The sequence below is a fragment of the Anguilla rostrata genome, chromosome 13 (genome assembly GCF_018555375.3).
Source record: "Anguilla rostrata isolate EN2019 chromosome 13, ASM1855537v3, whole genome shotgun sequence".
In the NCBI taxonomy this organism is placed as follows: Eukaryota; Metazoa; Chordata; class Actinopteri; order Anguilliformes; family Anguillidae; genus Anguilla; species Anguilla rostrata.
The window spans coordinates 27,377,002-27,395,949 of NC_057945.1; the positions used below are offsets into that span (position 1 = coordinate 27,377,002).

An 18,948-nucleotide genomic window follows, 5' to 3' on the forward strand; every position below is an offset into this window, starting at 1 on the left:
TCGATAACTGGAAGCTTGTGGCACATGGAACATTGTTGGAAGCAAGTTATGATGTGTTACCCTGAGGAAGCTGTAGTAACCATGGCCAATATAACTCACCATGCTACTGGCAGGACAACAATAAAGCAGTGGACTGTAATCACATTTGGTTAATGACACAGCCTGTGATAGAAACTTGTGAAAGGAAGGCCCAGCCTTAAATGGCAGTTTATACGTTTACAGACTGAGCAGTTGGGACCCAAAACTAGCATCAACAATCCAACACTTCAGAAGTTATAGAATGATTTCAGAACATTTTTGTTAGATGTTTTTGCCAGGATTTCATTTCAGACATGCATACATCCCTCCTACTCCCACCCCCTTCTCCCCATCCCTACAAAACAAAAAACAAAAAAAAATCTACTTCCACGTTGATTTACTGAACATCAAGTCATAAACAACCTTAGTGTTGAATTTGCTGTGGCTTCCAATCAGCATACAGCAATTTGTTGTTTTTATCATTTTTTCTCTTACCAGTTCGCTGGAGTAAAAGCAAGAGCTGTGTAGTCAAGCCATGACTGATGAAGCCAGCATTAAGCCTGCTGCTTTGACAGTGAGATCACTTAACAACACAGAGAGCTGTTTAATCTGTACAACGTCTCACCTGTACTTGCAGTTTTACTAGATTAGGGATGGATGCAGAACCATTTGTACAGTTTAATGTCATTCAAAACAGTGGTTTTTTTTTTTTGTACTTTTTACACAAAGGTGGAATAAATTTGCTTGCTTTTCAGTGTGCTATTTAATGGGGCTGATGTTCATAATTAACAACTATCTACTTTCATATTTCTCATAGGTAATATTGCTCAATATAATAAAATAAACCCATTAACTTTTGAGATTAGGACAACAAGACATTTAAATATGTAACTAGAATGAAATATACACTGCAAAATTGCAATATGTATTTGGGACAGAACTGCCACTATAAAAAGTTTGTTACTGAGTCCTGGTGAACCTTCAAACCTTTCACATCTGAGATCATGGATTCAGGTCAGCCTCACATACTTTTAATTTATTTATTTATTTTTCAACTTGTATTGTGGGTTCAGACACCAATACAGGCACACACACACACACACACGGGATACAATTATCCATCTAAATATAGTAAACTAATTAGAAAAGAAATGCTACTGACAATAAGTATAATAAGTAAAACATTCTAATATAGAAGAAGGTCCTTAACTGTGGCTACAATGCCTCTCCAAACTTGTGGAGTGCCTGATTTTGTTCCATTGACTAGCAGAAGACATCTCCATGTATACAATATCCAGAAAATTACGCAGCCAAAATTTGATGGAGAGCTGGAGAGGTGGGAGCCAGAGCTGAACAACAATCTTTTTTTGTCATGCCAGGTGTCCAGAGTTTATATTCTGTTTTAGGAAGCTTAGATCTACAGATGTCAATTGAAAGAAAGAGAACAGGATCCAAAGGTAAATGTTCAAGCACCTTAGCCCAAAACCTTTATACCTCAGGGCAGTTCCACAACACATGCATCAGCTGTTCCTGGAGGGCAAAAAGTACACCAGGGAAGAGGCGCTAACCCCATAAGATGTCTCTTACATGGAGTACACATTTTAAACTGCCGATTTGGGTTCTTTGACCCTCTGTTGCCATGCAGTGTCCCAAACTGCAGGAACCCTCCTCATTGGTTTCGATCCTTATTCTATAGTTTGGACCCAGAAGGAGTGTTGTGCGTCATGAGTTGAGTGTAAATATATGAAGCTTTACCTTTCGGAGCTGTTCCTACACCCAGTCTATTACTGGATTTTGTATGTTTTAAAGGCAGATCTCAATCTAAGGTAAAAATAAATATTCTGGAGTATTTTGTAGTGAGACACAAGGTCCTCGAATTCAAGAATAGAATTTTGAGCTGCAACGACTTATAATACTTACATACTCTTTTGTGCCCATGAATTCATAACAAATGGACTACTGCCTGTTAGAATATTCCAGATCGGTGAATGTTTATAAGACTTTGATTTTATAAGTTTTGAAACCCAAAAATCCTTCCACAGCCATGAAAGTTTGAAGGACAAATGAAATGATATCACCATAGCATAGAGCACATTTCTTGTAACTAATACCAGAAAACAGTATATCCTGCTACCTAATTGGCTGAATTTTATTTTGCTCTATATCCTTCCAAAGGGGATTTATGGAGGGGTTTAGCCAGTAGCTTATTGTACGGGAAGCAGCTTCCCACCCCTTTACCCTTTATTATTTCTTCTCGACCTGTCCTCCAGATTGTTAAATTTCTTTTAAAATGATTAGTGTCTTTTTTTATTTGAAAAATAATAAAACCTTAACCTTAGATGACATTGTTTGCGTTACCATTTCTTCCCTAAGTGACCATAGCATCACTCCAATTTCCACCATATGTTCATGGATTGGACTCACTGCGTTCTGCAAGGCCTCAGATAACATTTCAGCAGCCATGCCGCAGACGACATCCTTGCTTGTGTGAGTTTTCTGAAGAAGAAGCTGTTTTTTTGAGCGCCGTCATTGCAAATGTCAAATATACCAAAAAGTATACACTTTTGTTCTAAAATAGAAGTAAGTTAAAGAAGCTAAAAAAAAAAATAAAAAAAAAAAAAGGCAAAGTAGTCAGGTGCTGTGACCATCTCTCAGCGTAAGATGGTCCAGGTCAGTCCAGGTCAGCCTCACTTCATACCCTGAATAACCTTCATCCTCTAAGTTGTGTGGCACTATCATTCACCGTTCACTTTTTAAGTCTCTCCACAAAGTGTGCATCTCCAGACACCCGGCTCCAATTGAGCTGTCAGGTCCACCGCTTCATGGCTTAGTAAACAGGGGGAGGGGGCCCAGAGCAGATGCCCGCACAGCTGCACCACATCCAAACAGAAATCCATTTGAGCTGGAGTCACAACCTCAACGTACGCTACCATCTCCACGGGGACCATGTCATTTACCTAAACGGACGCTTCAGGCAAGGGAAAGGTCATTTAGGCTCATAAAAAAACAGGAACAACTCACATCTAAAGCATGGACGTGACCTGAAATGGACTGTAGAGTAGAAAAAACAGGTACGGGTAGTTATGGGTACACTACCAGAAATGTAAGAAATGAAGAAATTGGTACCACCAATGAAGAAATTGGCCTAATCATAACCCCTCTTCTGAATGAATGAAATTTCAGACAGAACAAAAGGGCTAAAGCACATCATGTACTTTCAGATAAGCAGGATCTGGTACAGGCTGTTATTATCTTTACCAGGGTATGTTCCAATGTTCCCTCAAAAACCCACAGTCACATTTTCATCTCACATGTAAGGAAAGCATAACTGAGAACTTGAGAGAGAGACACATCTCAGACTAATCTCCCAAAGATTTAACTGATCACCTCAGGGTCTGGAGGCCCACATCTCACAGGCCTGATTAACAACATTCCTAGGAGGCAGAAACTGTCATTGCAGATGTCCAGCACATGAAACACAACAAGTGGGTTGTGTCAGCCACAAAAAATGAAAAAAACACACCAGAAACACCTATTCCTGAGATGGAAGTCAGCCTGCCAAAATGGCAAAACTGGATTTGATGACACATCATCCAAAATTAGCCACAGCTGTTTGTGTGTGTGTTTGTGTGTGTGTGTGTGTGTGTGTGTGTGCAAATCCCGGCATTAAACAAACATTTAATTTATTTTGTTAGCGTTGTTGTGCCACTCACTCAGTCTTTTGGCTGCTTCCAGGGCATCGGCGGGCGTGTCTGCGACGAAGAAACGCTGCACCGCCACCCCACTGTCCTGCATCAGCTTCTTGCTCTGGTACTCCTGCAGGTTCAGCCATCTTATAGGGTTCACCCTCGTCAACTGTAGGAGGAGCAGCAGACACCATTAAAATCCTCAAATCCACAGAATAAGGAACAGGCCTGTGAGAGTAATTCGACTTTATTTATTTTTAAAAATGAGCCAGAGGTTGCATAATACTCACTACAGTCTTTGCCACTTTGTTAATTAATTATGGCAGAAAACCGACATGTTCCACATGACTGTGTCCATGTCAGGGTCTTCTGTCGTTACAAATTAATAAGTGAGTTTTCTTTTTCCCAATTATTAGGCTATATAAACACACAGGAGGCCTTAAACAAAAGATTAAAGTGAGCCCCACTATACGTGTCTGCGGATAAAAAAAACCCAAATTACTTATTCTTGTTTAAATTAAAACAATTTAAATAAATAAATAAAAACAGGGCCATTTATAATTCTGTTCAATGTAAAAATGGTACCCTCCAGTGAAAAGTCCTCCGGTGTTCATCACGTCCGCTAGGTTAAAACTAGTGGACACCTGAGAAGCAGGTAAACGTTGGCCACATTGTGAAGCTAAATCTGAAATGAGCTACTGTAAATGAATCTTTAAAAAAAAGAAAACTGTTTACACACATGAAGGTAAATTAATGGCCCCTTATGTACGCAGTAGTCATGGTGGTAATTGGTTCATTATGCTACTTGAAAGGCTGATCAAGACGTATGATCTCTCTTGAAAGCAGGAGTGTGTGCCCAGATACTTTACACGCCTACTTAAGACACCTTCTCGAGCAGAGGCATATGGGCATGCTCTCTGCTCTTTATGGAGAGTAATGGAAGAGAGCGACACAGGCCAAGGCGGCTTAGAAACTGTTTGCTCAGCAGATGAGACTGCTGTTGACTCCAGCTGTTGCTGCTATTAAAAAGGCATTCGGTTTTAATATGAAAAGCCCACTTAAATGTTACATTTCCACTGCACGTCGTAGAGGCCCATTATGCCAAGTGTGCGCATTGCCCATGTACCATTTGTTAAAGAACAAAGCCATTACAGCAAGGTTTCCTCAGTGAAGACAAATCAGAGGCAGCTGAAAATGTTGAATTTATGTTTTGTTTCGTTTTTTCTTTTTCATTTGGAAAACTGCAAGGCCTGCAATAAAGGAAAGGGCATAAACATTAGCGAGAGTAAATAATGTTGGTTTGAGTCACTCCTAAGAGGAAGCAGGAGTGAAATTGGCTACTTCATTATAGCAGGCTGGGAGGCGCTGTGAATAGCAATAGGAGTGAAGGGCAACAAACAACATGAGGAATGTTTGAGACATGTCCTGCAGAAACACAATAACTCAAGAGTTGCTTTATCAAGTTAAAAAAAAAAAATGCAAACAATGGAGTGACATCACAGGATGGGTAACCCATGACCTCCCTTGCCGAATGGATGAGTGACATAATGACATCCACACCTGGCAAGAACTGCCATTACCGTTTCCCCCACTTACAAAAAGAAAAAATCAGACATGGCAGGACAAACAAAGCTCTTCAGTCTTGAGATGGTTCTAATTATACTGCTCGCCTCCCAGAGAGGGTAGAATGAACTGCAAGTCTTCATTACCCAAAACTGTATATTCCCCCCCTCCCACCCCCACCCAAAGACAACACTAGATTCTAATGTTCTAATTCCTAGAACAGCGCAGCTTCCGACCTAAGGCCACATTTGTACTTGTGTTGACTGTGTCCGTGACGCTGTACGCAATATGCACATCGTGATCTAATCACAGCCATCATTTCCTAAGAAAGGGAACAGCATCTCAGCATCTCTCAGGCAATTCACGTTAATCACCTCACCACACAGTCGGCATTAGCAAGCGCTAAAATAAGGGCGTCTGTTTACCTATAAATAAGGTGGCGGTGAGAAATGCCACAGTGGTGCACTGCAAAGTAGCAGCACTTGTAACCACATTTGACATAGAGAGCAGGTCTGAATAGTGCATGGGGCCTGGATATGTCCACTGAAAAAATTAATTATGCTGAGAAATGTCTCAATTCCAGAGTGTAGACTGCGGCAACAATGCAATCTCTAAAAATGTGTCTGAAAATAGAGCTCTTTTTTGTTTGTAAGCTTATTTACGTGTGGGGTAAGCCTTTCCTTTTGACTTCTTGTTCTGACAGAAAAAAAAAAAAACATCTCTCGGGGTTCACCCAGTGAGAAAGTGTATTAGCATACCAGGCCTGATTGGTTTGAACCACTGACTGGCTTAAACTCACATTCAGTCTTCACTAAGACACCGCAAACTGCATTCGTAAGACCAAGAAACAATAGAGCCCTTCCAATGCAATAGCCTGTCCTGGTTTATAGACTCCTACCTTTAGTATATAGACATCATATCTAATTCTATAGTACTGTCAAAACTCCTGAGTATCTTATGATTTGTAGGGGCTAGCTTATATAATAAAGATCCAGCACCTTTTAACTGCTGGGAAATCGCAGCACTGGCAAGGTCATGCCTGTAGTTCATGATCATTTCATTTATCAAACATTGCCAGTACACAGACTCTATGTCTAATGGTTCAAACAATCATGACCATATCAATACGGGTGTGATCAAAGTAAATCTTCCAAAAGTGAATTCCGACAGGCACAGTGACCGCAGAGTGCACAGAAGACTTAACAGCAGAAGAGGGACGACAAGGCCATGGCATGACTTTCAGATGAGGTCGGGAGCCACTCCATGATTTATAAGGCGCCCGTAATGAGGCACGCTTTGTTTGGCGTTCCGATGCAGATGGCGGCATCCAGAGCAGACTCAATCAAGCGCAAAATGCCACACATGCATCCCGATTCCCTTGAAATTTAAGGATGAAATAAACAAACACTAACACTTCAATTAATTCAGCCACCGAAGAGATCCATTTTGTTTAGCTGAGAGCAAAAGATTGTCGTTTAAAGACATAGGTTAACAATGTAAAACCCTGACAATCCGACTGTCGGGGACAACGGCACTGACAGGAATCACACCCGCGGAATCTCATTAACGCCATAACGGATGACCACGGGCACTGCTGTCATTACGAGAGGGCGATGCTGGCAGATACAGAAACAAATGAGAAACAACGACAGATGAACCAAACAGAAGTGAAAAGGATGAAACGGAGATGTGAAACATAAATATAGGCTATAGCATCACAACCGGTGGCACCGCACCAAGCTTGTCCCCTCACCCTCAGGGTTCTAAATCTCACTCAGCTCTACGGTTCTCTTATGTGAAACACATTCAGAAAAATGGTGAGGTAAGATTGGTTATTCAGTAGCCAACCAGACAGTCCCCGTTCATAGACTACACAACCTCATTCACAAATGAGTCCCCTGGTTATGATGACCAGCAAAATAAATGGACAGTAATGAAACCCTTTTCTGTAATGTGTATGGCTTCTTCATCACTCACCCTTATGAAGTCGTTACGTATGTTACATTACTGCCCAGGTCAATTTTTTTTCCTGGAAGATGCTCAGATTGATTAGAACTAGATTGTCCTAAATAGATGACAACATTTTTATGGGTCGCTTCCACAGGCTGGTCGGACGTTTCTATTCATTAAAAGATCTCGATGTAAGACAGCGACGCGCTGTGCTGTTTTAACTGGCCTAAATTCATTAGCAGTCTTGGTGAGCTACAGAGGGTTCAGGGATGGGACACAATGCATTGCAAGTACTCTGAAAGCATATAACATGATTGCCCTGAATACCTTATCATCGCAGCAAACTTCTGACACCCTACATAAAATGTTGCCTCTTAAAGGAGCGGTGTTCAGGCACTTGCGACAATTAGATCCTCAGATAGCAGAGTTTTACAGTGCTGTGAAACCCATTTTTATTTGCAGAACCCACTTTAGATGTTTGAGCGCGAGTGAGAAGTGCTCTTTGTCTTCGACAGCTGGGGCAAAATGCTATTTGGTTTGGGTCTCCGTTGGGAAGGACTGCACCAGATCTCCCACAACGGAGTCGAATGAGCTCCCACATCACATGAAAGTACATCAACGCGCTTCCTATTCTTACTGTCATGCCTGTCAAAAAACCCAGCACCCAGGAGTGGTATTTATAGCTAGAAGCAAAAAAAAAAGTCAGAATATAAATCCAGGCCTATATGCGCAGTTCAGGAATCTTTCAGGAACAAAATTAGCCACATAAAACTAAAAATAAAAATGCAACACTTCTACAGAGGCATTGGCATATCACCAATATAGCAGAGCGTACTTTCAGTTCTGCAAGGGATAAGGTGTGCCTTTTTTGTCCGAGAGATCTTTGAGAATAGGGGGATGTGAATGCACTGGGCCCATGACATGGATAACAGGCATGTCATCTGCACATGGCCGTCCCAATACTTCGAGTGTTACTGTAACGTGATCTCGATGGGTACTATATGCCCTTTTCAGTGTCTTCAATTTCAGAAAAAAAACTTGAAAAATATTTAAATTTGGGAGGAATTTATAGAATTATAGAAAATGTTATGCAGAACAAATTTCTGATTAATCAGACAATAATGTATTATCATTCTGTATCGTAACATGACCTAACTTGAAATATCACAGGAAGACTGCTCACGCCCATTTGACCAGAGGAGTCGCTATTGAGCAACGAAGTTGAGGATGCCCCACTGTGGTTCTTTGTAACCATGCAGCTGTGTTTTCCTGTGTGACCTTTGAATGTGATATCCAATAATATTTAACGGTGCTCTAGACAGGAAGCAGGTGCATGGCACAGCTTCGCATTTCCGGTACTAGGCCTACATTCTGGGTACTACAGGCAGAAAAGAAGGAAGTAAAATATTGTACTTTCAGACTTGATCACATTTCTTTTCCAAGTGATTTTAACAATTCGGTAGGAAATGACAAATTTAAATAATGCAGAAAGGCCATCAGCATATGTCTTTACTCAGAGACATTTTCTTTTGTTAAAAGCAATAGTGAATTCATCACTCACGGATTAGAGGGACTGCCATGCTCAGTATGTCAAAAGTTTGTGGAAAGATACTCTCTTTGCCTTTCAATATGCAAACCATGCAAGTCTATCCAACTTTAAGGTAAGGAACATCACTAAATAGCCTATTTTTGGAAAAAGTTCCATTTTCATGGAAAACTGCAATGAGAAAAAGTGGGCAGAGATTAATCCAATCTGGCAGCTATAAAAGACAGTGTGTTTGGAAGATGCTCAATAAAATCACAAAACAAAGTTTCCAGATTACCTGCACAACAGTAGGCGACGGAACAAGCAAAGACATTTTAAAATGAATCATCAGAGACCCCACTGTCACCGAACAAATAATTCCAAAAATAACAAATGCTGAATATGTAATAGGGTTTGAGGTGTCCCTTCAGGCACTAAAAGTTACCTTGGGCATAAAGAGAACTGGAATATATGGATGGCACTTAATTTTACAGAGTTCAGACCAAGATAAATTACTGCCACTTCCATGCACACTGCTACTTACATTTTATTCACATTTTTTGCCCAACACCCAATAGCTTATATATATATATATATATATATACACACACACACACACACACATACTCTACATAGGTAGCCTATATGTCAGCTAATAATTACATTTTATGTCTGATAAGATAGATTCATAGAAAGAAGATAGGCTTCCTCTAAAGTAACTCATGTAGGTTAATGCACTGCTCTCCTAAGGTAGTGAGAGCTGAACTTTATGTGCAAAGTATATGTATCTGAGTGAAGTGCTGAAAAATCCTTGCTATGGAAATCCTTGCCACCTCCTCACATTGGCATGTAAACTGGAGCAGCAGTGTGTTAGACAGACAGACAGAAAGAGAGGGACAGGGAGAGGGGGGCAGGGAGAGAGGAGGAGAGACAGAAAGAAAAATAGAGTGGGAGAGAGAAAGAGAGAACTGAGCGATGAACCACACATTCATATTTTTCATTAATCTCAGTGTTCAAGGGTACTTCACGCGGGTTCACAGTTCTGGGGGGGCTTTGACCATTTCTGTACTGACCGAGCTGCACCCACAGGCAGCGGGGGATGAGGCTGACCCAGCCGTGACCACCCCCCGGTGACCTGCCCCTGCTGCGATGCTTCATTAGCGAAGCCAGCAACACAGTCGCATGCTGGTTTTGCGCCGGTATCAACATTTTCTGGACAGTGTACAGTACAAGTAATTTAGAGTTGTGGAAAAAAGAATGTCAATAAATATGAAGAAACGGACACAGCCATGCCCTAAGAGGAAGGGGTGAGCAACACTGTCATATGCCAAGGCTTCTGATCTTCCCAAGAGGTGCTCACTGTATACTAATTACTTTCATCAGCATTGTCTGGAAATGAGCAGCAAAATCACTTAAACGCTGAGGGCACCAATGGTATTTCATTTCGGGAGTGAACCACAGTACTTCATAAATTTTAAAAAGTGCCAGGGAACAGGCTTCAGACATACTGAAATTGAAAAGGACAATGTTCCTCAGCCGTGAAGCCATAAAAGATGGAAAACAATACAGAAGACAACTTAGCCGTGGTGGGTATGCATCAGTGCGCGACTTCCTTTCTCCTTCCTTGACGGCGTGAAACTTCGACAGAGATTACAATCTCCGCAGATACACCAAGAATCCCCCTCAGAAGCAGCGCTTCTTACCCCTCCCCGAGACTGATTGACCAGGAGCAAAATTATTCATTATTCAGAGCTGAGCAAATGACATTCTGGAGAAAACAGAATGATTTTGCCCCGTGGGCTTCTCTCTGCCTCTGTGGCATACAACAGCTTAAGCTGTTACACTGAAACTGGAAAAACACCAACTTTTCTGCACATAATGTGTGCGCTGAAATAAAGCCGGAGCGATTGCCTCGTCCTCAGTATGAGAATCAGGCTAACAGCCAAGGGACACGGGGCTTTAAGGAGCCCAGTCTTAACTGTAGCTTGTAAGCTCGTCAACAATGAGCCTTGCCCTGTAAAATAGGCCAGTCTGCACCGAATCGCCCTGGAATGAAATGTCCCACATTGCTTGGAAAACAAGCGACTCTTCCCAAAGTGTTCCACGCGGAACAGTTGTGCCTTTAGCAGTCGAGACATTCGGATGACATTCGGGGGTGAGAGCATGACGTCCAAACGCCACGTACACCAAGACTTTCAAGACCGGAGGCTGCTCATTTTATCCATTATCTGTATGTGTCAGCTTGTAAGATTAATCCTTTCACTGTTTTCCCAATGTGCTAATTGGAAAAATGCCTAGTGCATTTCCTTCATTGCAGCACTGTTTAGTTTAAACACTAAAGATGTTTTAAAGTAGTTAAACATCTGAATACGAACGGAAAAGTAATTAATTAGGCCCGGGCCAATGCTGAAACAAACGCTGCGAGAGCAAGTCTATTACAAGAAATCGGTAGATTAAAAAAAGGGCTTAAATTGTGTCAAAATTAAAAGGCAACCATGCCTGCCTGTGGGCTGCAAGCTCAGGTCTAATGGGAGACTCTCACAGGGCAGGACTACATGTGATTTTGCAGAAAATCACGACAATGAACGAGAGCTGTAGAATATCATAACGCATCGCAGTGTTTTACTGAACCTCTGATGTCCCTATTTTAAATCAGGCTATGCCTGATATATGTTTAAGTGCAAGTAATGTCATTTTTGTGACTAGCTTTTTTTTGAAAGCAATTTCTTTAACAACCCCTTTTTTTTCCCAGTCAGGAACTGCAAAACAGTGACCATTTCAAAATCTACAGGTTAGGTTGTACTGCAAGAGAATATTATGGACATTTGGAGAGGAGACATATTTCTGACTGGTACCTTATGAGCACATATCACACCACAGAAAAGAACAAATGTACCGGTGAATGGTGAAAGTAATCTGGGATAATTTAAGCCCACCATTCCTCTGGTCAGATCAACCTCTAACAGTTGCCTAATAACATAAAACCTGCGACTACCGAGGCTGGCCTGTGTTTGCGGCATGCCTGAATACAGCACATTATGCAATTATGCATATACGACAATGATTATTACACATGATTATCATTTTAGAATAATGCCAGTAAGCACAAGTGGCACTTTAGTCTGAAGCCTCAGTGTGTGGCAAATAGTGAAACTTTTATTTTATTTTATTTAAACTATAACCATGTTATAGACATATAATAATGGTAACGGCGCAAATAAAATAGATGGAAGGGGCTGAGGGAGGATGAGGATCTTTCATCCTCCCTGCATTGCTCTATGCGCCGTGAGACCAATCTCTTTCAGTGCGCTTTTTTTCCCCTTTACTGCTCGACTACAGTCAATTAAAGGGAGGATCCAGAGGCTGGTCTCAAACTGAGCTATTGATAACATTTAGCATTTAAGTTAATAGGCCACATTCCAGTACCATTAACAATGTCATTTTATCTTCCAAATGGGATTGTTGCTGCATTTAAAATGCACATTATTCAGCAGGAATGTTAAAATTTGAAGTGCCAGAACACTGCCCGTTCGGTAAATTGGTCAGTGCATTCGCATGGCTAGTCATTGGATTTATCAGTATTGTGCACGTTCCCTCAGCTTGCAGCCTCCAGATGGTGGTTTAAAAAATTATTTGGTTATTATTCAACTATAATCACACTCAATTATTGCAACATATTAGGAATAAAGCTACTGAACAATTCAGTCATTTCACAGTGCTACCTTGAATATTTTGGGTATACATATGGTGTGTACATAATCTTTTTTATAATAATGTAATAATGCAACATACTAATGGAATCATTAAGAGGAGGAAAACAAACATGGGTAACACTTACAACTTGTTCAGAGTAAAAGCTATTTCAACCGATGAAAGGAGAATTATCTACACAAATGTTGTTGTGTTACAGTATTTTTGGGTTACAATGCACAATGTCAAGCAGCACTTCTTCTCACACCACAGCTGGCGAATCAGGTTTTTTCACAGGGATGATTGGGAGGAAACGCTCTGTGTGCAGGCAGGCCTGGACGGGCTGGGGTCACTACAGAATGATGAGGTACGGATCCCTGCCGGCTGAACCCTCCCTAACCCTGGGCAACGGCGCCGCCAATTACGCGTCGCCCTGCGATGAGACCCGCCAGGCGCTGGCACGGCCAGGATCCTATCCCGGACGGAGGGTCGTCCGTGCGCTATATGAAGAATAAAGTTTTCAAATCATTGTGTCGTAACGACGATGGCAGCCACTGCAATAGGAAAAACATACGTAACCCCATCATCGACCGTATGTGGTGTCTTTTCATGCAATTATAATATCATGCATCATCCAATCAATAACCTCACCCACACTGGGACAAGCACAAGTCTGTCATTAGCAACAGGTTACAAAACGAGCAATGGAATCCAAACATAAACTTTGTGTCTTAAAACTGTAGTAGTTTACCTTGTGATTTTTAACAAAATTATTATTATTATTATTATTATTATTAAATTGATTACTATGTTAGAAAGTCACCTTCAAGTTAACAGTCAGCACGTTTGACACCCAAACAGAGCATCGAGGTGGAAAAAGCTGGGCATTTTAAAAATGGTAAAAACAATGAGCTTACAAAAACATTGGCACGTAATATATCTAGATTTTCTGTCGATACAGTGGTTGATTACTCCAAAGGGTTTGACTGAATTGCACAAGTCATTAAACTACAAGTGTTGGATTGAATACAGGTCCTCATCTCAAAAAAGGCCAGTCTTTGCAGAAATGTTCAAACTGCAACACCAGATATAGCTATAGTATATGAACTACATTAATTGCCATTTTAACATCAAGGTTCAATCTTCAAGTGCACATGCATAAAACCCCAGTAAGGTTATTGGATTATTCTAAGATATTGGACTGCCGAGTCCCTCTCTGCTCTCACAGTTAATTCATGAATATCCATAGCAAATGCTCTGAGAGCCCAGAGGAACAATACCATTATTACAGAAGACAAGGACAGTGGAAGTGGATATCTGGCCAGTGTGATTAAAGATGGCTTGGGGTGTTAACCTGGGTTAGTCTCGTGCTTTATGTCCATATAAAAAATGAGCATGTTCAAGCACTCGAACATGGCATTCAAACCCATGGGGCACCAGGAGACCATTAATCCATTGTACTGTAGTACAATCCAATACACAAGCTATATAGGAGAGGAGCATTTTAGTCTTACAAAGCAATGAGCGATTTAATATTGCATTTCAGGGAAGGGAAGGGAGTGCTTCTACTCCACCCACAGTCGCTGTCACAACATGATTCTTTGTTCTGCTATTTCGGTCTTCTAACTTCCATATTTCTACCTTAGGACTCATTGCTGACCAACTCACAGACAAAACTGAAAACTGCAACTTGATTACAGCTGTAATGATATAATGTAATGTATAATGATGTGCTGTATATTTCAACTCTACCCAACCCACCCTAAATGTGTGATTACTGGCCAGACCAAGCGCTGGGCATGTGGATTATGTCATTGAATGGAACCACATTTAAGTGCACACATTTATGATTTAATACAGACAGCGTAATAAAGCACGTTTGTTTAAAATCACTAGAATGTTACGGTTTCCCCAATTTCTAAAAAGTTTTGTGAACTAGTTGTTTGACTCATTAAGCATCTGTGCCATCTCAGTAGATGCAGACCCACCCTTAATGCATTTTTATCACTATTTTTCCAGCTTAGGGTGTAAACAAGTGTTTTTCAGCTCAAGCCTGCCACAAATTGTTGTTTTGAACACTTCAAGACAAAACTGTTCATGGATTCATGGGCAGGAGACACACAATTAACTTGACAAACCTAAACACATAATGGCCCAAGATCTTTGTGTGTCTCTCCTGATGGAGCACTTTGCCCCCTCTGCTTAGTGCAGATTTTATGATTCTTTAAAATCACACGCAAGTGTAATGCAAACACATTATGAATTAGCAGCTGAATTAGCAGCAGCCAATTCGGGGAGTCGGGGCTGGCACACCACTGGAGTAAAAATCCAGGACTGCAGTTTGCGTCTCCAACTTGGGACCCTGAAACGGTTATGGAGGCACGTGGTGCTACAGGCAGGCCACAGGTGCTGTCCTGAGAGGTTATGAAGAACTCAGAGTTGAGAGGACGGGCGTGCTCTCCTCAAGGACGTGTGCCGACCCGACCCAAGAACACGAACCTACAGAAACATGTCCGCACTCACACAATATAGCTACATTGCGTGGCCACTTTCTTAGATACGCCTGCTTGTTAATCCAAATAGCCTGTTCCTCCAAACAGCAAATTATGTGGCAACAACTATATATATATACACACACACATACACATACTGCACAGCCGCAAAGAAAACAGACATCAACCCTTTGCATATTCTTCAGCATATCTAGTAGGCTACACCGAAGAAGGCCACGGGCAGAAACGGCATGTCTTCTTTGCTGCTGTGAAATTAAAGACCTTCTAAAATACTTCATATAGCCATATTACACAATTGTGGACTTTTTGTATGGTTGTGAAGCACTTCCCATAATTCACGGACCATTTTGAGAACACAACACATGGCACTTCAATTCATTTCGCATTGTATCTTTTTTATTCCACAGCCTCTCTCTACTGTTTTCTGTGGTGCTACACATTGAAACAGCTGCTTTTGAGCAAGCACGTTATATTGGTATAGCCTATATATATTTTTAATTGGCATTTGGCAGCCTCTCACTGCTTGTAACACCGCAAAACTGTAAATGAACGGAGGAGCTTTATAAAACTATTCAATACATAGTCACAGAGTGCTGATGTCCCAGCTCAAGAGCAGGGGAGGACATACACCAATGCATGGTCAGAGCTTGGGTAAGCCAGTCAAAGGTGGTCTAACAATCCCTCGTGTTCTCTGAGAATTCACAACAACCCATCTTTGAGCAGTACATTCAATGATGGCAGAAGTTATAGGCTACAACATGACCAATGTAAATTTGAATACAGGACCTAGCAAGCAGTAAACCACCCCACTTCTGAGATAAAAGGCATATACCAATAGAAAAAACATGCTGTTACCCATGTTAAGATGTCCAGCCAACTAATCATTCACTGAATTCATCAATACTCACAATGAATTCATGAAGCTGGGCAATGGAAAAATACCATAACATATGATTATGAGCAATATTCTTTAACCAAAGTACAGGCCCACAAAATGTGACTTGATTATATTTCAGTAAGACTCGATTATGCCTACATTCTGCATATATTTTAAATTAATAAGTTAGGTTAAAAAAAAGTTCATATTCAGTACTTCAAAATGGACTAAATTCATCTGAATGGCATGATAAATGAGAGAGGGTCAGTCTGCTTTTCTAACTATGAGGCACACCAAAATTTGAATTTTAAAAAGGAAATGTGATGCATTCAAAACTCAGCCAGGAGCACGAACAAAATATTGCCTGATTTCACCTCAAAAGCTAAAGTGACAACCAGCAGAGAAACTGAAAGACAATCATCCCATTTTCTCACAGAATGCACAATTTCAGAAGCGCTGGGCACTGCATACCCCAAAGCACAAAAGTCCCTTCATTCAGTCTCCTCTCATTAATAAATGAGCCTATTATGAATTATTTTTCTTGCAACAGAACTAAGTAAATAAATTCTATGAAAAGGTCAATTTCTAGCAAAGATGCATGATAACGCCAGATGGACAACAATCTTTTTTTTTTTTTTTCCTCTACGAAATGTAATAATTTCCCTGGGCCAATTTAGATTCAATTACGAGCCTGGCCATTGCTCTCCACTATCAAACCTGGTATCCCTTGCATGTTAGCTGCACCTAGCACATGCATGTTAGTACACAGTCACACACACACCATCATAGTAAAACACAAATGGTGCAGTGCCCACTGGGGACGGCTAAAGGAAGAGGGCCAGGGGCCGTAAGAGCTGACAGCTCCCCTGCGGAAGACTGTGGTGCATCTTGGGATCCAAGCTGCCACAGACGAATGCAAAAGCACCACGCGGTGCCGGGTCAGGCTGCTTCTCATTTTAAGCACAAGCATATCTCATTATTCAGCCCGGGATGTTATGGAGTAATAAGTCCCCATTTCGAGGGGCTGGTCAAGAAATGTCACCTTGCTTGAACAAACCCATAAACAGCAGTAAAACAGCCCTGCGATGCACGCAGTGAACCTCTCACCGCCTCCTCTGTTGTCAGTGGTCCGTCAGTCGCTAAGCAGACTTTAAAAGGTGAGACGATTGCTCATTTTCATTCGCGCTCATAAATACATCACAGCCTGCTGGTTCAAATTATTCCCCTCACGAGTTTAATTAGCCTGCAGCTGGATTTGCACTTTTCAAATGCCGCTGCAGCCATGTGTGCGACTGCTTAGGCGATGCGGGCTCTCTGCTTTCTCCCACACCCCTCCATCTCCCTGTCCCTGCATTTACACACTCCTGCCTCCCAAACCCGTCTCTCCACCTCTCCTCTCCGCAGTCTGACACCTCGCTCATGTGCACCTCTCCAGCTCCCTGTTTATGTCTCCTCTCTCCTGCACTCATCGGCGTGTTAGCGCACGCTCACCTCCACGCTGCTTTGCATCTCTCTCCTTTCTTACACCCCTCTGAGTTCTAAGCACCCTTTTGGAACTGTATGGCAGATGTGTGATGTCACTAATTGGAGTGCGTAAGAAACATATTACACAATGCAGACATTCGGGCTCCACAGACTCAGCCGCGCTGTAATACTGTGAGGCATGTTTAGATGGAACCCTGATGGATGAAGCAGAATATCCGCGCTAAAGGCAGGGGAAAAAAATCAATATCCTTTTCGGAGGACACTTGGAAGGAAACTGAATCCATCGCTCATTCAGTCTTTAGCATTCAATATTCAGAGCTTTGTACATGTACCTTTGTTTCGCCACCCTTTTTCTGAATGAAGATGTTAACCAGGCCCAAGATCTGCAACAGAAGAGCTACCGATACATTTTAAACTGCACAGGGGGATGGAATTAGTCTTTAATGCACTGTTACCATTAGCATGGCTAGGGGAGAGGACGTACCGAAGCTCCATTAGAACTGCAGAAAGCTCAATACGTCGATACGTACCCATTGATTTTTAAAAGAGCCCCGTTAGAAAAAAACAAAAAAATATGTACTGCAGCTTGACTTCTTTCATACGGCAGACGGCTATTTCGCCGGCATATTCATGAAGAGCGATTTGCAAATATTCATTGACCTGAACCTGCTCTGTGGAGAGGATGTAGAGCTTATGGAATTCCAATCAAACGTTTTCCAAAGAGAGTTTTGAAATGATAAACGCCCTTTCATGGTCTGCCCGAGTGACTTTTCCGGGGGCAGGGCGAGTGTGGAGAAAAAGGAACAGGAGCAGTCAGCAGCTGTGACTGAGCCACAGAGCTGGACATCCATACAGGGTTTAAGCGAAAGGCCCCTTACAGCATCAGGAGCAAACCTTAGGCTACTTTCCAGAATACCACTGAAACGTACTAATCTGCCATTTTATTGCTTAAACAATGAAGCATAATAAAAAAGGCTGTGTTTAATCAGGCTTTAGTACATTTACGTTACAAATGAACAACGTTCATACAATCATATCCGTTTGTGCATTTTTCCTGTACGTTTCTTACTACCTTTGATGTAACTGGCTGAAGTGAACAGAGCACAAGAAAAAGTCAAAACACAGGCCATCTCGTACAAAGGCCATGAACTCAGACAACAGAGAGAGATAGCACATCAAACCAAAAGGTGTGCAGATGGGAAACACAGCTATCCAGGGGGTCAGTTTATTCCCTTTAACGCCAAAATGCAATGAATTCCAAAAATGGCTGTTTCAATCCAGAATGTACATCAAATACTTCACTACTGGGATTGGCTTAAACGGCATTCTGCATTGTGCATTTTAATGCGGCTAAAAATGAACACCAGAAAATATTCCATACACGCTTTCTGCACAAATCACCGAGGCACTGAAAAACCCTGACTCAACCCGGGACACCAAGAGGGGCTTTTTGGACTGGATTTGGTTTGACAGTACGTGATGTTAGAAAAAAGAAAAACACTGCAGACAATCTAGCCTTGCCATAAACCCCAGAGCTTATTTGCGCTTCACTTTCATTCAGTGCAGATTACTCTAATACCATTTTCTGGCGCCCGGCCTTTCGCAGTACTGGAAGAGTTGAGTCTCAGGTTTTTACGTATA

At 41.6% G+C, this 18,948-nt stretch overlaps 1 protein-coding gene across 1 annotated transcript in view; it reads right to left on the reverse strand.

Annotated features, from left to right (window-relative positions):
- suclg2 (succinate-CoA ligase GDP-forming subunit beta) overlaps window positions 1-18,948 on the reverse strand; it is a 93,505-nt gene that overhangs the window by 61,434 nt on the left and 13,123 nt on the right. Inside the window, exon 2 of the mRNA XM_064305069.1 lies at window positions 3,732-3,873. Within this exon, the coding sequence (XP_064161139.1) occupies window positions 3,732-3,873 (142 nt within the window). The remainder of the gene's footprint in view (window positions 1-3,731; window positions 3,874-18,948) is intronic.